Source organism: Heteronotia binoei, chromosome 19, assembly GCF_032191835.1.
Source record: "Heteronotia binoei isolate CCM8104 ecotype False Entrance Well chromosome 19, APGP_CSIRO_Hbin_v1, whole genome shotgun sequence".
In the NCBI taxonomy this organism is placed as follows: domain Eukaryota; kingdom Metazoa; phylum Chordata; class Lepidosauria; order Squamata; family Gekkonidae; genus Heteronotia; species Heteronotia binoei.
In genome coordinates this window covers 43,427,480-43,450,594 of record NC_083241.1, presented here as the reverse complement: position 1 = coordinate 43,450,594, position 23,115 = coordinate 43,427,480, and the positions used below count along the sequence as shown (strand labels likewise).

General features: G+C 49.2%; 1 protein-coding gene across 2 annotated transcripts in view; it reads right to left on the bottom strand.

Annotated features, from left to right (window-relative positions):
- The window catches only part of MTMR10 (myotubularin related protein 10), a 65,752-nt gene extending 43,585 nt beyond the window's left edge, over positions 1-22,167 (bottom strand). For both annotated transcript variants that reach the window (XM_060259958.1, XM_060259959.1), the window contains exons 1-2: positions 22,087-22,167; positions 16,608-16,668 (exon numbers count right to left, since the gene is read on the bottom strand). In XM_060259958.1, coding sequence (XP_060115941.1) covers positions 16,608-16,668; positions 22,087-22,140 — 115 coding nt within the window. In that variant the 5' untranslated portion in view covers positions 22,141-22,167. The remainder of the gene's footprint in view (positions 1-16,607; positions 16,669-22,086) is intronic.
- Positions 22,168-23,115: the final 948 nt, after the last annotated feature.

Sequence of the window (23,115 nt, the reverse complement as noted above, 5' to 3'; positions counted from 1 at the left end):
CAATAAACGTGTGGCTCTTTCATACATAGTAAGTGGTTCTCGAAGTCCCCACTACCCAGCCAACCGACTTGGAAAAGGCATTTCTCTCTTTAAATCACTTCACCAAGCCAGCTGGCGGCTTGGAGAATGCATTTGAAGTTAAAGTTGCTTTCTTTCCACCTCACCCCAACTACCTACCTTCCTTCCTTCCTCATGGCTCTCAAACATCTGACATTCATACCTTGCAGCTCTCGAACATCTGATATTTATTCTTATATGGCTCTTACGCTAAGCAAGTTGTGCCACCCCTGCGTTAGTGGATGAGCTGGGGTATGAACCTGAGATGGTTTCCACCTTGATCTATCTAGATGGGTGTGCATCTGAACTGCCCTCACCTGGATAGACCAGGCCTCAGATCTCAGAAGGTGAGGAGGATCAGCCCTGGTGAGTATTTGGATGGGAGACCAGCAAGAAATACCATGGTCCCTACACAGACAATGGCACACCACTTCCGAATATCTCCTGCCTTGAAAACCCTCTGGGGTTGCCATTAGTGAGCTGCGACTTGATGGCAAAACAAACCAAGATTTCAGTTGCTTAACAGGACACACGTGCCCACGGACCAATACCAGAAGAAGCAGAGCTAGCATTTTTTCCACTGAAAAAGTGTGCTGGAAATTGTTTGCTTCTCAAGCAGATTACGGCCTTCTGGTGATTTCCGTCAAGCAATCCTTGTCGCACAGCTAAATATTAAAAACAGAACGGGTTTATTAGCATGCTCGGAGCATTGAAATGCAAATTCCCTCTAATCCACTCCTAAATGAAGCTTCTGTTCCGCGTGCTCCGGAGCTGTTTTTGAAGTTCAAAAGGGGGAAAAAAAAGAAAAGAAATATTCTGATGAGATCCTACTTGGAGGCTCATGAAGTGCTTTTCGAAAATCCTTTTAGGGAATTTTCTTGAGCACTTGCAACGAGTTAGCCGCTCAGCGAGAGATCCAGAAGTAATTGCATGCTGTTTTGTTAACTGCTGCCACCTGTTCATATGTTATTCAATTTATCCTTACCTATAAATTAATGCTTAAGATGTGGGCTCCTGATGACAAACCACATTTTGAAAATGTTCAGAAAGTGGCACTTTCATGATGCACGCACAGCAATTATATTATTTGGGAGCTGTAAGAAGAATAATGGAAATATTGTCGTAGGGATGTCTTGACACCATGATATTGTCTTAGGAGAAGGGGAGACACTATTAAGTGATACAAAACATCGAAGCATGTGAATGCAGGAGAGATTCTGCAGTGAAGCGATTTCTACACAAGAAAACATTAAGGGCAGCTGTTATTAAGGAGAGCCAGTTTGGTGTAGTGGTTAAGTGTGCGGACTCTTATCTGGGAGAACCGGGTTTGATACCCCCACTCCTTCACTTGCAGCTGCTGGAATGGCCTTGGGTCAGCCATAGCTCTGGCAGGAGTTGTCCTTGAAAGGGCATCTGCTGTGAGACCTCTCTCAGCCCCACCCACCTCACAGGGGGTCTGTTGTGGGGGAGGAAGGGAAAGGAGATTGTGAGCCACTTTGAGACTCTTTGGAGTGGAGGGCGGGATATAAATCCAATATTTTCTTCTACCTCACAGGGTGTCTGTTGTGGGGGAGGAAGGGAAAGGAGATTGTGAGCCGCTCTGAGACTCTTCAGAGTGGAGGGCGGGATATAAATCCAATATCTTCATCTACCTCACAGGGTGTCTGTTGTGGGGGAGGAAGGGAAAGGAGATTGTGAGCCGCTCCGAGACTCTTTGGAGTGGAGGGCGGGATATAAATCCAATATCTTCTTCTACCTCACAGGGTGTCTGTTGTGGGGGAGGAAGGGAAAGGAGATTGTGAGCCGCTCTGAGACTCTTCGGAGTGGAGGGCGGGATATAAATCCAATATCTTCATCTTCATCTTCTTATAGAAAAGCATCATTGCCTAGCATAATAAACAGCGTTTTAAAACTGAAAGCAGCAATGTAAAGAACCAAATTATACACAATTTTATTTTGACTTGTGCTTTAGGTCAATAAACACTTGGCAACTATTATTTAAAATGAAATCCAAACAAATCTGAACTCAATTTGAAGGAATTGCAACCTGCCAATATGCACCCCAAACATTAACAAGAGCCTGTTTGGTGTAGTGGTTAAGTGAGCAGACTCTTATCTGGGAGAACTGGGTTTCATTCCCCACTCCTCCACTTGCAGCTGCTGGAATGGCCTTGGGTCAGCCAAAGCGATCACAGGAGTTGTCCTTGAAAGGGCAGCTTCTGTCAGAGCTCTCTCAGCCTCACCCACCTCATAGAGTGTCCTGTTTCGGGGGGGCGGAAGGGAAAGTAGAATGTGAGCCGCTCTGAGACTCTGAGATTTGGAGTGGAGGGTGGGATATATACCCAATATCATCATCATCTTCTGTGGGCACCTTTTGAAATTCCAACACGGTGCGGTGGGTGCAGCCACAAAAGACCATGCACAGGAGGCGGAGTCAGCCATAAAATGGCTGCTGCTGCTGCTGCCCTTCAACCGCACAGTGAAGATCCTCATGCTATGGCGCCAGCTGCTGCCAAAACAACCTTTAAAAAAAATCTGCCCTGCCAATCAAATCTCCAATGGTCAATCTTCTGGGCAGGGCACCAGGAAAGGTGGGTGGTATGGTGCCTACAGCACCACATCGGGAAATCCTTGGCTAACTGGTTAAGAGGAAAAGAAAGATCCCCTGTGCAAGCACCAGTCGTTTCCAACTCTGGGGTGACGTTGCTTTCACGTTTTCACGGCAGACTTTTTACGAGGTGGTTTGCCGTTGCCTTCCCCAGTCATCTACGCTTTCCCCCCAGCAAGCTGGGGACTCATTTGACCGACCTCGGAAGGATGGAAGGCAGAGTCAACCTCGAGCCGGCTACCTGAAAACCCAGCTTCCACCAGAGATCGAACCCAGGTTGCGAGCAGAGCTTAGGATTGCAGTCCTGCAGCTTTAACACTCTGCACCATGGGGCCCTTTTTGGTTAGATTAAGGAGTGAGGGTGGCAAACGGCATTAGAGCACTTTCCCTTTCCCCCTCACCCAGAAGGAAGGAAATACCTTTTCTTCCTGCTTCTGAGAACTGGGCACGCACGGGGAGGGACGGTGGCTCAGTGGTAGAGCCTCTGCTTGATAAGCAGAAGGTCCCACGCTCAATCCTCGGCAACTCCAACTAAAAAGGGTCCAGGCAAGTAGACGTGAAAAACCTCAGCTGGAGACCCTGGAGAGCCGCTGCCAGTCTGAGAAGACAAGACTGACTTTGATGGACCAAGGGTCTGATTCAGCATAAGGCAGCTTCATATGTTTATATCACTTTATAAGCAAAGAAAGAACTCCTCACAGAGTTCTTACCGCCAGTGTTCCCTCTAGGCTGAGCTAGTGTGAGCTAGCTCACAGATTTTTAGCCTCTAGCTCACAGATTTTTGTCTTAGCCCAGGAAGGATGACCCCAGAGCACAATAATTTATGCAGTAGCTCCCAACTTTAATGCCAGGAGCTCACAAAGCAGAATCTTTGCTCACAAGACTCTGCAGTTTAGAGAGAACATTGCTTGCCGCTATGCTTAATCCTGATGCAACCAAGCAACTACAGTTTATTTAATCTAGCAGCAAGCCCTAACTTTGCACTAATAAGAGAGAGAATTGTTTACTAGTAGCTGTGAGAGTCTAACCTCACCCCCCCTCCACCCCGCATATCTGGGCTTTCTTCCAGCCCTCTGCGGTGGACTGCAGTCTGTAGGGCATAAACCAGGCTGCCTTCCATTCCTCAGGCCCACGAGAAACACTTTCTATCTATAAAGCCTCTGGTGGTAAGAGGAAATCTCTCAGGGACACTATTTTAAGAACGCCTCTGCAGTTCCTTTGAGGTTTCCAGTGCAGCTGCTGAAGGAGATGAAGCTTTTGGTTTTAAGACACATCTGGCCCCAATCGGCACTGCAAACCGCTGCTGCAGAAAACTCCACAAATCTTCCACCTGTATGTGCTCTAGTCTTCCCCTCCAAAATCCACACATCTTTGTTCGACCATGGCCCTTTTAGAATACTTTTATTTACGTCCTTCTCTTGGTTGAGAAATACCTGATTTGGGGGGTGGAGCCTAAGAGGGTGGAGCCTAGGGAGGGGAGGGACCTCAGCTGGGTACAATGCCACAGAGTCCACCCTCCAAAGCAGCCATTTTCTCCCAGGGAACTTATCTGGAGATCAGTTCTAACAGTGGGAGATCTCCTGGCCCCACCTGGAGGTTGGTAACTCCAGCTGTAGACCAGATCCCTTCTGTCTGACCCGCTAAACATCTACATAATGAGAACTTATTTTTGCACAGAGAAGAAAACGAAAGTGAGCCATCACTTGCAGCTTAACACCGCCCAGCTAAGAGCCAGTTTGGTGAAGTGGTGAAGTGTGCGGACTCTTATCTGGGAGAACCGGGTTTGATTCCCCACTTCTCCACTTGCACCTGCTGGAATGGCCTTGGGTCAGCCAGAGCTCTCTTATCTGGGAGAACCGGGTTGGATTCCCCACTCCTCCGCTTGCACCTGCTGGAATGACCTTGGGTCAGCCAGAGCTCTCTTATCTGGGAGAACCGGGTTGGATTCCCCACTCCTCCACTTGCACCTGCTGGAATGGCCTTGGTCAGCCACAGCTCTGGCAGAGGTTGTTCTTGAAAGGGCAGCTGCTGTGAGAGCCCTCTCCAGCCCCACCCACCTCACAGGGTGTCTGTTGTGGGGCAGGAAGGGAAAGGAGATTGTGAGCCGCTCTGAGACTCTTCGGAGTGGAGGGCGGGATATAAATCCAATATCTTCATCTACCTCACAGGGTGTCTGCTGTGGGGGAGGAAGGGAAAGGAGATTGTGAGCCGCTCTGAGACTCTTCGGAGTGGAGGGCGGGAAATAAATCCAATATCTTCATCTACCTCACAGGGTGTCTGCTGTGGGGGAGGAAGGGAAAGGAGATTGTGAGCTGCTCTGAGACTCTTCGGAGTGGAGGGCGGGATATAAATCCAATATCTTCATCTACCTCACAGGGTGTCTGCTGTGGGGGAGGAAGGGAAAGGAGATTGTGAGCTGCTCTGAGACTCTTTGGAGTGGAGGGCGGGATATAAATCCAATATCATCTTCTTCTTCTGCTTTACCTCATTCCCCAACAAAAACCAGGCGTGGTGTCCAAAATTACAGTGAAAAACATTGAGAAATAAAGGCAGGCCTCATTCAGTCTTAGGGAGTTGGCAAGGAGAGAGGGCAGGGCAAAGGAGGGGCGGGCCTTCATAGGTGTTTCTAAAAAGCAAACCTTTGGAGCTCGTGAGTGAAGCGCGTGCCTCCTATTTCGATTAAGAAAGCAAACATGAATCAGAAATCTGGAGAATGCCACTTTAAGAGAAAGGGCCCCACAAGGTTTGCGGAACGTAAAGAAGAACAGAGCAAAATCCTGAAGGGGGTGGTAGAAAAAATGAAGCCGTTTCAAGCACAATGTTTGTTCTGTATCTTTATCAGAGGAAATAAATATATCAGCTGATTTAAATATTAACGTATTTCTTGAAGAAGCTAGGAGCCCATCTTTCCTTCCCATGGGGGCCCACAAGCAGAAACTGAACGAAACGGCTGCAGAAATCGCAGAAGGTTAAAGCCGCAAGCACCTCGGTTATCCAAAAAGCTCTCAGAACCTGCAGGGTATATGCCAGTGTGAATCCAAATGGAACAGATTTCTACAGTTACTCAGCGCCGCTACCAGTGTTCCCTATAAGCTGAGCTACCATGAGCTAGCTCACCATTTTATAGTCTTTGGCTCAAAGGTTTTTGTCTTCGCTCCGGAGGGATGGCCCCCGGACAAACTAATTTATACAGTGGCCAAACTGCTCGCTCACAACGTTAATGCCAGGGGCTCACAAACTAGAATTTTCGCTCACAAGACTCCACAGCTTCCAAGGAGTACTGGCCACTACTAAAAAGGCCTGTTTCACAAAGTTTGCCAGGGCTGGAGAGAAGCCTAGAGTTCCGCAGGACAAAGCGACTCATATAACAACACAAAAAACTATGGAAAATAACGAATAAATCACAAAAAATACTTCAAAAATATAATTAACGGATTTTTAAACACTACAACATCACATATTATTGCATATTATCAAAAATTCATGAATACAAGGCATAAAGTGCAAAGAATAAATTTTCAAAAGTGCTTGTAGTTAATCAGGTCCATTGCCAACTTAAGAGGCTTGAAGACTAATCACCCGACTCCGCGGGACAAATAAAGTGCCAGCGTCAACTGTGTTGCAAATGCAGATAAGTTCTTCTTTTTCAGAATTTTTTTTTTTAATTTTAAGACGTTACTTTAGACTTCCATCCTTTAAAGAAGTTTGATATCTAGTGGATAGTCATCAGCCTCTAACAGTAAAGCGTGTAATACTGTTTCAAGTGTCTTCATCTGAGAGACGTATTCCACTTATCAGCACCCAGCATACCACATCCCTGTCATACTAGCTCTGGAGAAAAACTTCTCTAAAGGATGAAAGTCCAAAGTAATGTCTTAAAATCAATTTTTTTCCCCCTGAAAAACAAGAACTATCTGCATTTGCAACACGGTTGACGCTGGCACTTTCTTTGTCCCGCGGAGTCGAGTGAATAGTCTTCAAGCCTCTTAAGTCGGCAATGGACGCGATTAACTGCAAGCGCTTTTGAAAATTTATTCTTTGCACTTCGTATTCATGAATTCTTGATAATATGTGATGTTGAGGGCTGGAAAGTAGGCAAAGCAGACACTGGCTTATGGGCCCCCACACCCTTAGGGACCCCGGGTTGGCTCCCCGCCCCCGTTTCCCCCCTGCTTGCAGCCCTTGGAGCCTTACACTCAGCCAGCAACTGAGCCGCTCTCTGCCCGACCTGACTGGGGCGGCTGCTGCTGGCATCGTCTCCAAGTTTGCCTCTTTCTACTTCTCCCCCACAGCTTTGTTAAAGGGGCTTTTGAGAAGGTGCCTGAAGGCTGCAGCGGGAGCCACGGGCGGTGGGGCAGCTGCTCCAACTCTGAGATGATTTGCTAGGGGGCCTCCAAGATTTTGACTGCCCAGGGGCCTCCACGGGGTTTCATCCGCCACTGAAGACTGCCCTTCCCACAATGGGAGCATGCTAATCAAGGTCCCTGATGATCAAAGCGAGTGGATACACTCATACGGGACATTCACATGGAATAAAGCAACCATCAAAATAACTGTCAAAGTCCTAAATGGTCTGGAATTAAATCCTGTACTTTGAAATGTGGCTGGAAAACAACAGGAAGGCCATGGACACACTGAAACGACAAGGGGGGAAAGAAAGAGAGCGCCTGGGTATCATTCGGCACCAATCCGTCCCAGACCAAAGCTCAAGTTAAAACAGACGGAGGAACCCGCCTGTCATGTTTTCTTCAAATCTTGCGTCTTTATAAAGACGGGGTCTCCAAAAGTGGTGTCTGTGGCTTCATGGCACCTGCCAACGCCAAGTATTTTTAGAAAGTACCTGGGGCCAGGTGGGGCTTTTGTTCAGATAGGCATTCTGATTGGCTATACAGGTTTTTAAAAATCCTGCTTCGGATGTAGCTGCCCCACAGCACATGGATCTTCACGGTGTGACTGGAGACAAGCTGCAGCAGCCTTCGTTCGTCTGGCCCCGCCTCCTATGGCAGCCATTTTGTGGCTCTGCCAACCACAACATGTTAGAATTCCAAAGGTGGCCACAAGCTCAAAATGGATGCAAATCCCTGTGGTAAAGGGAAGAAGACAACCACAGATTTATACCCCACCCTTCTCTCTGAATCAGAGTCTCAGAGCGGCTTACAATCTCCTTTATCTTCTTCCCCCACAACAGACACCCTGTGAGGTGCGTGGGGCTGAGAGAGCTCTGAAGGAGAAGACTGCAGATTTATACCCCGCCCTTCTCTCTGAACCAGAGTCTCAGAGCGGCTTACAATTGCCTTTATCTCCTTCCCCCACAACAGACACCCTGTGAGGTGGGTGGGGTTGAGAGAGCTCTGACAGAAGCTGCCCTTTCAAGGACAGCTCTGGGAGAGCTATGGAGGACCCAAGGCCATGCTAGCAGCTGTAAGTGAAGCACTAGGGAATCAAAACCCTGTTCTCCCAGATAACATTCCACACACTTAACCACTATACCAAACTGGAAGACGCTTAGTGGAAGAGCCTCTCTGAATGGCATGTGGAAAGTCCCAGGTCCAATCCCAGGCAGGAGGCGATGTGAAAGACCTCTACCCGAGACTCTGGAGAGCCGCTGCCAGTATGAGCAGACAAGACTGACCTTGATAGACCAATGGCCTCGTTCAGCGTAAGGCAGTCTTATGTGTTTAACACATCCATTCATGTTAGAATTAAAACATCTGTGGGTTATGAAACTTGGATTAAGCAGTAGCAGGATAACAACAGGGCACATAAGGACAACACACTGACCGAACAGGTGGCCGAAAGAAACGAGCAGGAAAAAAATGGAATCACAGCTGACCGCAACTTAAATCACTAGCTCAAAGACCCGATTGTAAAAAATCAATGGATTTTAAATGAAAGTTCTGACTCATCCAAAAACAAAACACAGTGAGACCACCTGACGGCATCCTGCTTAGAAAGGTCATCTGATCTGAAATGAAATTTGCTGAGAAGGCGCACGGGACCTTTTGGGCAACTACCCTGAGATCATGGGGAAAGTACACTTGCGTTAGCTCTCTTATTGGCAGTGGGAATCAAAGAGTTTAATTTTGACTGGATTGTGCCAAACAAACAAACATACGTACACCCAAAGGGAAGAAGGCGCTGAAGCCAGCTTTTCAATCCACTGCTCATATCGTTCACAAAACTGAATTTTTTTAAAAAAAAAAACCAAACAGATTTATTTTTATTTACCCTGCTGTGGATGACATTGGGGCCGCGGGATTACAATTCCACGCTTCTGTTCAGCATTACGCACCTGGCTGAAAAGAAGACACACGGGACAGACCGTAGCCAAGGAAATGAAACGCAGAAAATATTGTCTGGATGGGCAGAGATGGGTGATGAGTTTCTCAGTTCTAAAAGAGGGCACACAGTACGAAATAAGCACCTCTGTAATGACCCGACGGGAAAAGTTAGATTCTCCAAGTCACAGTTAACTTTCAAACCCAGTGATTTATCCCAGAATTGCAGGCCTAGAAGAATTCCACTGCTCCGATTCTAATTTTCTGCATGCCCCAGCGCTCTCCTCAACGATTACTTGTACATGTCAAACCTGAGCCTGCTTCGGCGGGGAGGGCGGGATATAAATCAAATCAAATCAATAAATAATCGTCATCACCTGTGCCACAATACAAACTGGCCAAAGGAAGGAGTTGGTGAAAGCGGTTTACAAGAAAGCTAATCCTTACCTAAACAAAATGTGGCTCTCAGAGCTTGCTTGACTTGATAAAAAAAAGCCAGACCTCTCTCTGGAGAAGGCCCACAGCCCAATAAATGTGACTCTGTGCAAATAATTCCGAAATAAGCAGTGTTACCCTTCCTCTGATTGACAAAGTAGGAGTCGAGTGCACCTTTAAGATCAACAACGTTTTATTCAGGACGTAAGCTTTCGTGTGCCTGGAGCACACGAAAGCTTACGTCTTGAATAAAACTTTGTTGGTCTTCAAGGTGAACTCGACTCCTACTTTGTTCTACTGCTTCAGACCAATACGGCTGCCCGCTTGGATCTACCGTCCTCTGATGGTGAGGGTTAATGCCCCTGCCGTTGGGTCGTCTTCTCCCTTTGCCTCTGCAGGGAGCCCACAGGGCACAGGACGGGTGAAGGGCAGAGCCAGGCCGGTGGGGAGACCTCACTAGAACCCCCGAAAGGAGACCCCCTTGGTGTGGGCAGAGCAATGCACAGAAAGGGGAAGAACGACCCGTGGCTTCTTTTCAAATAAAGGAAATACAGAAAGTTCCTATTTATGTAATTAAAAGCTGGGGCTCCTTAATTTTACAAGAATACCCACAAAAGAGGACGTTGCACATGAGGCCAGGGTGGGCGGAGGTGGAGAACATTAGGCCTAAAACTCTTTCCCAGAAATGTGGCAGCCTTCTCCCTGCTAGGAATTTTGGGTACATAGGGAGACAGCGCTTCAATGGAAGACACACGCTCCCATCTACGTTTTGGCCAAGTGCCCAGAGCTCCTTGAGTGGCACACGGGGAAGCCTTGTGCCTCCAGCCTGTAGACTCTCTCCCTTGTGCCCATTTTTAAAATGTATTTAGAAGAAGACTGTAGTTTTACACCCCGCCCTTCTCTCTGAATCAGAGACTTGGAGCGGCTTACAATCTCCTACATCTTCTCCCCCCACACCAGACACCCTGTGAGGTGGGTGGGGCTGAGAGAGCTCTGACAGCAGCTGCCCTTTCAACGACAACTCCCGCGAGAGCTATGGCTGACCCAAGGCCATTCCAGCAACTGCAAGTGGGGAATCAAACCTGGTTCTCCCAGATAAGATTCCGCACACTTAACCACTACACCAGACTGGCTCTCCAGAACACAATGCAGTACATATGAGCGTATGAAGCTGCCTTATACTGAATCAGACCCTGGGTCCATCAAAGTCAGTATTGTCTTCTCAGACTGGCAGCGGCTCTCTAGAGTCTCAAGCTGAGGTTTTTCACGCTTACTTGTCTGGACCCTTTTTGTTGGAGATGCCAGGGATTGAACCTGGGACCTTCTGCTTGCCAAGCAGATGCTCTGCCACTGAGCCACCATCCCTCCCCAGTAGTCTGGCAGTGTGTTCTTCCTTCTCATTCCGTGAAAATCTAGCCCAAATGACAGTCAGGGAAGAAGAAGAAGAAGACGACCGCAGATTTATACCCTGCCCTTCTCACTGAATCAGAGTCTCAGAGTGGCTTACGATCTCCTACATCTTCTCCCCCCACAACAGACACCCTGTGAGGTGGGTGGGGCTGAAAGAACTCTTGCAGCAGCTGCCCTTTCAAGGACAACCTCTGCCAGAGCTATGGCTGACCCAAGGTCATTCCAGCAGGTGCAAGTGGAGGAGTGGGGAATCAAACCCGGTTCTCCCAGATAAGAGAGCTCTGGCTGACCCAAGGCCATTCCAGCAGCTGCAAGTGGAGGAGTGGGGAATCAAACCCGGTTCTCCCAGATAAGAGAGCTCTGGCTGACCCAAGGCCATTCCAGCAGCTGCAAGTGGAGGAGTGGGGAATCAAACCCGGTTCTCCCAGATAAGAGAGCTCTGGCTGACCCAAGGCCATTCCAGCAGCTGCAAGTGGAGGAGTGGGGAATCAAACCCGGTTCTCCCAGATAAGAGAGCTCTGGCTGACCCAAGGCCATTCCAGCAGCTGCAAGTGGAGGAGTGGGGAATCAAACCCGGTTCTCCCAGATAAGAGAGCTATGGCTGACCCAAGGCCATTCCAGCAGCTGCAAGTGGAGGAGTGGGGAATCAAACCCGGTTCTCCCAGATAAGAGAGCTCTGGCTGACCCAAGGCCATTCCAGCAGCTGCAAGTGGAGGAGTGGGGAATCAAACCCGGTTCTCCCAGATAAGAGAGCTCTGGCTGACCCAAGGCCATTCCAGCAGCTGCAAGTGGAGGAGTGGGGAATCAAACCCGGTTCTCCCAGATAAGAGAGCTCTGGCTGACCCAAGGCCATTCCAGCAGCTGCAAGTGGAGGAGTGGGGAATCAAACCCGGTTCTCCCAGATAAGAGAGCTCTGGCTGACCCAAGGCCATTCCGGCAGCTGCAAGTGAAGGAGTGGGGAATCAAACCTGGTTCTCCCAGATAAGAGAGCTCTGGCTGACCCAAGGCCATTCCAGCAGCTGCAAGTGGAGGAGTGGGGAATCAAACCCGGTTCTCCCAGATAAGAGAGCTCTGGCTGACCCAAGGCCATTCCAGCAGGTGCAAGTGGAGGAGTGGGGAATCAAACCCGGTTCTCCCAGATAAGAGAGCTCTGGCTGACCCAAGGCCATTCCAGCAGCTGCAAGTGGAGGAGTGGGGAATCAAACCCGGTTCTCCCAGATAAGAGAGCTCTGGCTGACCCAAGGCCATTCCGGCAGCTGCAAGTGAAGGAGTGGGGAATCAAACCCGGTTCTCCCAGATAAGAGAGCTCTGGCTGACCCAAGGCCATTCCAGCAGCTGCAAGTGGAGGAGTGGGGAATCAAACCCGGTTCTCCCAGATAAGAGAGCTCTGGCTGACCCAAGGCCATTCCAGCAGGTGCAAGTGGAGGAGTGGGGAATCAAACCCGGTTCTCCCAGATAAGAGAGCTCTGGCTGACCCAAGGCCATTCCAGCAGGTGCAAGTGGAGGAGTGGGGAATCAAACCCGGTTCTCCCAGATAAGAGAGCTCTGGCTGACCCAAGGCCATTCCAGCAGGTGCAAGTGGAGGAGTGGGGAATCAAACCCGGTTCTCCCAGATAAGAGAGCTCTGGTTGACCCAAGGCCATTCCAGCAGCTGCAAGTGGAGGAGTGGGGAATCAAACCCGGTTCTCCCAGATAAGAGAGCTCTGGCTGACCCAAGGCCATTCCAGCAGGTGCAAGTAGAGGAGTGGGGAATCAAACCCGGTTCTCCCAGATAAGAGAGCTCTGGCTGACCCAAGGCCATTCCAGCAGCTGCAAGTGGAGGAGTGGGGAATCAAACCCGGTTCTCCCAGATAAGAGAGCTATGGCTGACCCAAGGCCATTCCAGCAGCTGCAAGTGGAGGAGTGGGGAATCAAACCCGGTTCTCCCAGATAAGAGAGCTCTGGCTGACCCAAGGCCATTCCAGCAGCTGCAAGTGGAGGAGTGGGGAATCCAACCCGGTTCTCCCAGATAAGAGAGCTATGGCTGACCCAAGGCCATTCCAGCAGGTGCAAGTGGAGGAGTGGGGAATCCAACCCGGTTCTCCCAGATAAGAGAGCTCTGGCTGACCCAAGGCCATTCCAGCAGCTGCAAGTGAAGGAGTGGGGAATCAAACCCGGTTCTCCCAGATAAGAGAGCTCTGGCTGACCCAAGGCCATTCCAGCAGCTGCAAGTGGAGGAGTGGGGAATCAAACCCGGTTCTCCCTGATCAGAGTCCGCGCAGTTAACCACTACACCAAACTGGCTCTCTGAGTTTGTCCACAAGCAGACAGAAGTGAACACATGTCATGAGAAAAGCTCCTGTTTATTTATTTAAGTTGCATCTTGCAGGATCAGGGCAGCAATCCCTGGTTCAAACAGCCCTGCCATCTTCCAGTGAACGGGAGAAAAGAGCCAGCTCTGGGTTAAGACATTCCTTGAGATTTGTGGGCGGGGCTTGAGGAGGGCCGGCTGTGAAAAAGGGAGAGACCTCAGTGGGATATAACGTCACAGAGTCATAAGAGCAAAAGAGAAGCTACGTTGGATCAGGCCCAGTGGCCCATCCAGTCCCACACTCTGTGTCACACAGCAGCCAAAACCCCAGGCGCCATCAGGAAGCCCACCAGTGGGGCCAGAACTCCAAAAGCCCTCTCACTGATGCTCCTCAAGCACCAGAAAGACAGAGCATCACTGCCCCAGACACAAGAACATAAGAGAAGCCATGTTGGGTTAGGCCAGTGGCCCATCCAGTCCAACACTCTGTGTCACACAGCTGCCAAAACCCAGGGGCCATCAGGAGTCCACCTACAAACCTGCCACTTTCTCCAGATCTCTGTCATCTGCATTGCGCAGGGGGTTGGACTAGATGACCCTGGAGTCATCTAGGGTCATCTGGAAATTCTAGGGTCTCTAGGATTCTATCTGGAAATCAGTTGCTATTCCGGGGAATCTATAGGCCACACCTGGAGGTTGAGACTCCTGCAACCCCTGGCTGCACTCACCTGAAAGCCCACCTCTGCCCGCCCCCCTAGCTATAAAGCAGCACCAGAACAGGCCCAAGTCTACAGAGATTTCTACCGGGTTTCAACAAGGCCAGTGATGGTGGTTCTTGTTCCTTCTTACCATTTCTTTTGAGCATGCCCTATTTTTCCTATCGCCTATGCAAATCCAGTAAGAGAAAAGGGGGAAGAGGGTTTCTACACCCTGGGAGGGAGTTCAGTTATGCTGACATTAGACAGTTCCTACGTCCTGCATGCATGTCTTAGCCACCTCTACCAATCGCTGAATAATAATGACAATCTCAAACCTTCTTTAGTCCATGAGCTCATTTGCCCTTAAGCGGGCTTCGCTGCCTGACTGATCAACTGCGGTGAATCTCCTTTCCATACTGAAAACGGGAAGTTGACATAACTGGTTTGGCTTTTTTGTTGTTTTCAAGGAAGGAAATAATAAAGTTGAGCTGCTGAAGCCAGCTCTTCAAATCCCAAATACTTATAAAGGACTCATAATTCCTAAAGAGTCCAGGGAGAGCACAGAACACCTGGGTTTATTTTTATTTATTTATGTCATTCTTTTAGACCCCACCCACCCTTTGCCCAAACGGGGACCTGGAGTAGCTCAGATCATTCCCTCTCCTCCATTTCATCCTCACAGCAACCTTGTGAGGTAGATTAGGCTGAGAGTGTGCGACTGGCTCAAGATCACCCAGGAAGCTTCCATGGCACAAGCAAGGATTCGAACCTGGGTCTCCCAGATAGCTAGTCCAACACTCTTAACCGTTATACCACACTGGCTCTCAAGCAAGAGATCAAGCACAAGGTTTCAGCTGTGGCCTCCAGAGTCAATTGACTAAGCAACACAGGCAAATAGTTTCATCCAACTTATTTAGCTTGTAATTTAAAGTCGCCAGACTCCAGGCAGGGCTTGGAGACCCCCTGGAATTACAACTGTTCTCCAGACAACAGAGATCGGTTGCCCTGGAGAAAAGGAAGAAAGGAAGGAAGGAAGGAAACAGATGGAAGAGGGAGGAAGAGGTGGAAAGATAGCTAATGCATTCTCCAAGCCTCCGGCCAATGGGGGCTTTGGGATCCACACTATATTTGTGAAAGAGACACATGTGGTTCCCAAGCCACAGTTTGGCCACCCGTGGCCTACACTTAAAGAGTGACTTTCTTCAGTTCTCCCAGTGACAGCTGCCTCTCCCACGGCTGCTGACAATTTTAGAATGTTGTCACTGAAAGCTTTTGGGATCCGTTGGTGAAACACCTACAGGCAAGCTGGCCCATTTTTTCTAGACAGAACACCGAGTGCTGCTAGCTGAACAGGAGAGGCGTTTTAACACTATAATCAACTTACAAGATGTGCTAAAATAATCTGCCCGTTTCCCCTTGGAGGAACTGTGCTTCCCCTAACACGAGTTTACTCTAAGACCGTGGCAACTCACAGCAAAGCCGCTGCCCGTTCTCTCTTCCCCCTTGCCCCCATTCCACGGCTCAGCAGCAGCGTTACCAGGAGTGGAGGAATTTCAAATGCCAATAAATCACCAAGCGTGAACAGCTAAGCTTTGTGCGGTGCGGCAGAAGCGACTGAGGCAGAAGCGGAACAAGCCGGCTCCTTTGCCCCTGTGCTTACATCAGTTACGACAAGGGGAAAGCCAGAGGGACTGAACATTAGGGCTCTGGGTAAACACGAGCAGACGAAAGAACGCAGGTACTGAGCAAATGAGACAATGGCGCACTTTCACGCAAATGCCTATTGTTTCTTTCACAGATTTAATAACTGAACGCTTTATGCCGCATAGATAACTCAAGAAGTCCTTCACTGAGGGGGGGGAGCGCACGGGGAAGCCTTATGGCACGCACCTGCAAAACAGAAGCTGCAGAACACTGCTGAAATTCAATCTGTGCAGGTATCGCTTTGCTCAGCCCACATTACAAGGGATAAATCTGGCAGCTCAAGGAGAGAAAGCCAGGAGATAAGTATCTGAGACACCTAACTCCTTCTGTCATTACTCCCAAGGTCCTGACACGCACAACGGTGCCTTGGGTGTCGAAAACAACAGAGGCGCCTTCTGTAAAGAGCTGCCACCCAAAGGATAATGAAGACACTTAACAGAGAGGAAGGAAAACGAAAGTGCTTGCGATGAATGCAGAGCAAGTTTAGGAGTATCTCTCCCGCCCTCTCTGCAAGCGGACTCAGTACTGCATCTATGTCAGAGGGAGGTGGTGTTCCTCCGCAAGATTTGAGCCCCGCAGCACGTCGGAGACCAACAAGACTTTTGCGGTAGCAACTTTTGAGAGCCAGAGTTTTGTATCTCATAAAGGAAGTTTTGACTCTCAAAAGCTTACAGAGACTTCTGTTGGCCTCTTAAGCTGCTACTTGACTCAAATCTAGCATCCGAGCTACTAATACAAATAAAACAAACATCCCGATATAAAATCTGCACAGAAAACATACTTGAATAAAGATTTAAATCCTTCAGAAACAACAGCAGAGAGCCTCGTGGCACCTTAAAGGTAATATTCTGTGGCACAAGCTTAGTCTGGACATTGAGACTTGGGACTTCTGCTCTGAACACCAAAAGCGCCAGGTCTAGCGATCCATCATGCCTCCAGTTAAAACACCAGATTGCAGATGATGTGAAAGACCTTTTGCTTAAGATGCTGGAGAGCCACTGCCAGGCAGATCAAACGATACTAACTTGAGAGACCAAGGCAGCTTCTGTACAAGGCAGCTTCATGTTCACGCAGTCATAACATCTTTGTCGGCCCAAACCCACTCCAAAGGTGTGTGGATTGTTTACCTGGCAAGAGCACCGGTTCCAACTTCTTCAGCCTGGGTTCTGGGGTTATCTTCTCTTCTGCCTGGAATGAGGTAGCAAAAAGAGAATGGTTTTTAATTACTGAGCCCATCTGTGTAGCTTTCGAAGAGGCCTAGCCTGAAACAAACAAGTAATTTGTACAGCAACGCCAAGGAGCTGATCCTCCAAGAGTGAGCTGGTATACACCCTCTCTTATCTTAAGACTGCCACATTACGCTATGACAAATCCATTTCCCATCACAGGCACACGCAGCTCAGAACCACGCTCAGTCCCAGATCACGAGTACGCCTGTCCCTATCTTTGGTGGAGTTGAACACACAAACACAACCTAATTGTTGTGTACACATTACATGTTTAGGTGTATGCCTAAAAACAAATTGTGAAACTGCTATCAGATTTCCTGATTCAGGCAGCTGGGGCATGGCTGCGGAAGACACAAGGCAAGGTCACTTTGCCTCAACGTTGGGCTTTCAGCAAAGCCTCTTAAAAGCCATCGTTTTGCGGTTATTTCAGCACACTGACTGCTAATGCAGCTGGTCATCTTGCGAGTGAGGAAGGGCAGTGACCCCGAAACAGCTTTGGAAAAGCCTTCCCCAGAAAGTCCGCCAGTCCTTCCAACTATTCAGTTTTCCATCAAGAGCTTGTTTTCATTTTCCAAATCCCTGTACAGGGGTGTGAGCCCTTTTGCTGTTCTTATATACATTCCGTTTGTTTAAACTGTTTTTAATGGTTTCTTCCACATTGCCTCCTAGAAAAACAATGGACATCATTTATTTTTTTGCTTCATTTGCACACCACTTTTGCCTCCAATGGTGACTCGAAGCGGCTTACAACACTCTCCATTGTAGCCTCACAACAACCCTGTGTGGAAGGTTAGGTTGAGAGCATGTGTGGCCAGCTCAAAGTCACCCTGCAAATTTCCACTGCAGAGTGAGGATTCAAACCCGGAGCCCTCAGATGCTAGTCTGGACCTCTAACCTACTGACTCGCTGGTTCTCCAAACAATAACAAAAACCCGTCTATGCAGTGCTTAACTCCAATAACATAATTTTTAAAAATCCTAAATTGAGGAAGGAATTTTTCTCCAACCCAGATTGGCCCAGGGAACTTGGAGGTTTCTTATCTTCCTCTGGGCATAGAGCAGGGGGTTACTGGGGGCGTTGCTGAGGATTTCCTGCATTGTACAGAGGGTTGGATTTGATGACCCCATACAGCTCTATGTTTCTAAGGTTGTTGTTTTTGTCACTGCATGACAAAGCAACAACAACATAATGCCACTGTATAAATCGATGGTGCGGTCTCATTTGGAAGACTGTGGGCAATTCTGGTCACCGCACCTCAAAAAGGATATTATAGCATTGGAAAAAGTGCAGAAAAGGGCAACTAGAATGATTAAAGGTTTCCCTATGAAGAAAGGTTAAAACGCTTGGGGCTCTTTAGCTTGGAGAAACATCAACTGCGGGGTGACATGATAAGAGGTTTACAAGATTATGCATGGGATGGAGAAAGTAGAGGAAGAAGCACTTTTCTCCCTTTCTCACAATACAAGAACTTGTGGGCATTCGATGAAATTGCTGAGCAGTCAGGTTAGAATGGATAAAAGGAGGTACTTCACCTAAAGGGTGATTAACATGTGGAATTCACTGCCATAAGAGGTGGTGGCGGCTACAAGCATAGCCAGCTTCAAGAGGGGGTTAGATAAAAATATGGAGCAGAGGTCCATCAGTGGCTATTAGCCACAATGTGTATATATATGTGTGTGTGTGTATAAATTTTTTGGCCACTGTGTGACACAGAGTGTTGGACTGGATGGGCCATTGGCCTGATCCAACATGGCTTCTCTTATGTTCTTAACAAAACAGCAGCTGTACATTACTGATGTTACCTGGCGATTACTCTTGGTCCAGGGATGGGCATTTGTCAGTACAATCAACTTTCGGTGGGGTCTCTGAGGAGGAGACTTACTGCTACCTTAACTTCCTGCTCTGAGAAGCAGCTCTACTACTGCAGCTCAATATTAAACTTGGTATAATTCACACAATTCTTTCACGAGTAAAGTGAGATACAGCCAGGTGGAAGTCAATGCCCAACTGTACATAGCAGGGAAGGCAGTTGACCCCCACCCCACCCCCCAAAAATCCAGACAGCTCCTGATTGGCCAAAGCCCGGGAACCACCGCTTGAAAAGACCCCCCCAAAAGGGTAGTAAGCAAGTTTTGACAAGCACTATGTGTCAGCTTTTCCTTTTCTGGTTGTATTTGGGCATACCAGAATGTCACCGTTCCCACCCTTTTTAAAAGCAGCTATCCCCACCCAACATTTTTAGACTTAAAATTACTCATGCTCTGAGGCTCACAAACGCATGCTTTGTCACAGTGAAGAACAAACACGTTCTCTACCACACCTTTGAATTTTTAGAAACAGATATCCTTTCTTTTGTGAGCTTTAAAAAGACAGCTTTGAGTTAAACAGCGACAGTAGATCAGCTCTATTGGATGGTCATTTGTTTTGTTTCAAGGACCTTGTATTTGGATAGTGTTAACCACTGGCCCTACTATATTTACTGCACCAGAAAAGTAAACATCTATCTCCCTGTATTGCTAAGCAAAGAAGAAAGTTGAGGAATTTATGTACTGTATAAAAAGCAGAGAGAGAATTATGTTTCGTCAGTCTGAATAGATCATCTTGCAGCTAACAGGCCCTTTCATTTTAATGTGATACACTTTGGCCGCAGCAATCATTCAAAATGAATTAAATTATTTAAGTGATTAAAATACGTTATCTAGCACGTCACCATTGGTCAGGCGCAGAGATTGTCTTATTAGCAAATGTAGGGATATGAAAATGTGTGCCTGCCATCCTGTACTGTTTTTAAAAAGTGGGCTGCTGATGTAGCAGCGGTGGGGGAAACTGCTGAACTAAGTGACGCCTATTGTACATCTGAATGTAACACCTGGGAAGGACTTTTCAAAATAAGGGATTCCGCTCCTATAAATACCTGCAATACACCCGTGACAGCTGTGGGCACCAAAAACCCACCCCCTCATCCTCTTCTTCATTTTCCAGCTAAATATTTGCATATAGGGATCCTAAGCATGCTTACTCACACATCACTCTGGGCTCAAAAGGAATGGTTTCCCAATAACCACAGATTTGCAGCCAGATCCTATCTAGGCAGGAAGAAGAATAGGTTTATTTAGAGCACTAGTTAACCGCCTTTCTATCAAGAAGCCAGCTATGCAAAGCAGCTTCCAATATATGATAAAGAGAGCTGTCATACAAATATTAAGCGTTTTAAACCCTCAGGGATGCTTTCCTCAGCAACGCTGTAAAAGTGTTCATCACACCATATGAAGAGCCTTGGGGGGGGGGGCCACACCAGTGGTCCATCTATTGCAGTATCCTGTCTCTTACAATGCCCAACCAGTTCCTCCAGAAGTCCAACAACAGGGCTTAGAGGCTGAAGCCTTCATAAGAACATCAAAAGAGCCTTGCTGGATCAGGCCAATAATCCATCTAGTCCAGCAGCTCATCTCACATAGTGGCCAATCAGTTCCTCTGGAGGGCCAACAATAGGGCATAAAGGCTGAGGCCTTCCCCCGGTATCAAAAGAACCCTGCTGGATCAGACCAGTAAGGGTCCATCTAGTCCAGCATCCTGTTTCACACAATAACCAAACACTTTCTCTGCAGGGCCAGCAACAGGGCCTTCCCTTGATGTTGCCTCCTGGCTCTGGGATTCAGAAGTTAAGTGCCACTGAATGTGGAGGTTCCCCTCAGTCACCATGGCTAAGCCACTGAAAAATCTATCCTCCATTAATCCACCCTAACCCCCTTTTAAAGTTGTCTATGCCTGTGGCCATCACAGCGTTCTGCGGCTGCAAATGCCACATGATAATCACCGGCTGTGTAAGGAAGCATTTCCTTTTGTCCGTCCTGAACCTACTGCACATCAGTTTCACTGGATGCCCTGGAATGCTCAACAAACACAGGACGGCACCCCTTTCAGAAGCAGCCTCGACTGCATTTCAACAGATTGGAACAACACTGTATGGGAACAGTGAACTTCGTGAACTGGGAGCAAGAATCGAGTTCCGTGGCTGGCAGCCTGCCTGATTTTCTCGTCAGGAGGTCTGGGATCCTCAACATGCCCCTTTACCTGCAGGTGAATTATTTGGGTCCAGGACTATCAGCATGCTCCTTTTCCCAGGAGGGCATCATTTAGGTCTGGGGCTGTCAACAGCCCCCTTTTCCTAGGAAGGAATCGTTTGGGTCTGGGACCCTCAGCATGCCCCTTTACCTGGAAGGAAATCATTTGGGTCTGGGACTTTCAGTGTGCCCCTTTCAGTGGGACCCTCAAGCATGCCTCTTTTACCTGAAGGGAATCATTTGGGTCTGGGACTGTCGGCACCTCCTTTTACCTGGAAGAAAATCATTTGGGCCCGGGACTGGCAGTATGCCCCTTCACCTAGAAGGAAATTATTTGGCCTGAACTGGACAGCACCCCTCTTTTACCTGGAAAGAAATTATATGGGTCTGGGACCCTGAGCCTGCCCCTATAGCTGGGAGCGAATTCCTGGGCAGTCAACAGGCAGCTGATTGCTCCGAGCTATGGAGAGGCGCCTTCCTCTGCAGAGTCACTCCAGTCCTAAAGCTGGAGGAACTCCGTGCGTGATTGCAAAACCCTCCTGGTTGACCAAAGGCATGCCCCTTTACCTGGAAGGAAATCATTAGGGTCTGGGACTGTCAGCGCCTCCTTTTACCTGGAAGGGAACCATTTGGGTCTGGCCCCTACAGGTGGGAGCGAATTCCTGGGCAGACAACAGGCGCTGACCGCTGGGGGCTGTGCAGAGGCGCCTTCCTCCTCCTCCTCTGCAGAGTGGCTCCAAGCCCGGGGCAGGAGGAATTCCATGCAGGATTGAAAACCCTCCTGGTTGACCAAAGGCATGCCCCTTTACCTTGAAGGAAATCATTAGGGTCTGGAATGTCAGCGCCTCCTTTTACCTGGAAGGGAACCATTTGGGTCCAGGGCCGTCAGTATGCCCCTTTACCTGGAAGGAAAGGTTTTGGGTCTGTCCCCATCCCTCTTCTACCAGGAAGGGAACCATCTGGGTCTGGGACCCTCAGCCTGCCCCTACGGGTGGGAGCGAATGCCTGGGCAGTCAACAGGCGCTGATCGCTGGGGGCTTCCTCCTCCTCTGCAGAGTGGCTCCAAGCCCCGGGCAGGAGGAATTCCATGCAAAGCCCTCCTGGCTGAGCAAAGGCTGCTCCCCCCTGCAGCTGACCCGCGCCGGCTTCTTTCCAGCCTCTCCCTCCCCGCTCCGCCCGGGCTCCTACTCCCGTGCCAGCCTGCGCCGTCCAGACGTGCAGAGGACGCGGGTCTAGAGCGCACTTTCCTTGCTCCCAACTCTCTCCGAAGGGCGGGCGGCCCCGATCCCGAGGGGGTCTCCTCACTCACTCACCTGAGGCAAAAGGTAGGACCGGAAGGTGGCCTTGGGAGGCCTGAGGGAAAACATCGCTCCGACGGCAATAATAATAATAATAATAATTTAAAAAGCTTCTTATTTGTCCCGCGGACTGGCGGCGGCGTCGCGCGACCCCCCTCAGCGCTCTTGGCCCCACCTCGCGGAGGGGAGGGGCGCGCGCGGATTGGACCCTCCCGCCCGCCGTCGCGCGCGCGGATTGGACTCTCCCGCCCGCCGTCACGCGCTCGCCCTTGGCCACGCCCCCGCCGCTCGGCGACTCGGCTCCGCCTTCCTGAGGGTGGGAAGGAGGAGAGCAGCGGAGAGATCAGGCCGAAGCCCCGCCTACTTCCTTACGTCACGGCTCGCGGGAGGGGGGGAGAAGCCGGAGCCGCTTGCTCTCCGCCCTCTTCTTTCTTCCGCCTTTCGTTTCCTAGCAACCCTCTCGGTGAGTCGGCCTCGGACGGGGCGACAGAGAGGACAAAAAGGATCTGCTTTGGTAAAGCGAAGTTTTGCGTTTTGTTTTTAAAGTAGACTGTAGGCCCCCAGGGAGGGAGGGACGTAAAGGTTTCTGGGAAAAAAAAAGAACAGGTCAGCGATTGGAGCATGCGCACTCAGACACTCCAGGCCCATTCAAGAAGTGCAAAGGGGAGGGGGAAAAACAGCCCTGCTCTTGCCAACTCCAGCTCGGGAGATACCTGGATATTGGGGGGGTGGAGCCTGGGGTGGGCAGGATGCTCAAAAAGGTACAATAATGGCATCACAGAGAGGCCACTCTGCAAAGGTGTTTCCTCCAGGATAATAGAGTCCAGTGGCACCTTTGAGTAGGGTTGCCAAGTCCAATTCTAGAAATATCTGGATACTTTGGGGGTGGAGCCAGGAGACTTTGGGGGTGGAGCCAAGATCAAGGCTGTGACAAGCATCGGTGAACTCCAAAGGGAGTTCTGGCCATCACATTTAAAGGGACGGCACACCTTTTAAAATGCCTTCCTTCCATAGGAAATAATGAAGGATAGGGGCACCTTTTGG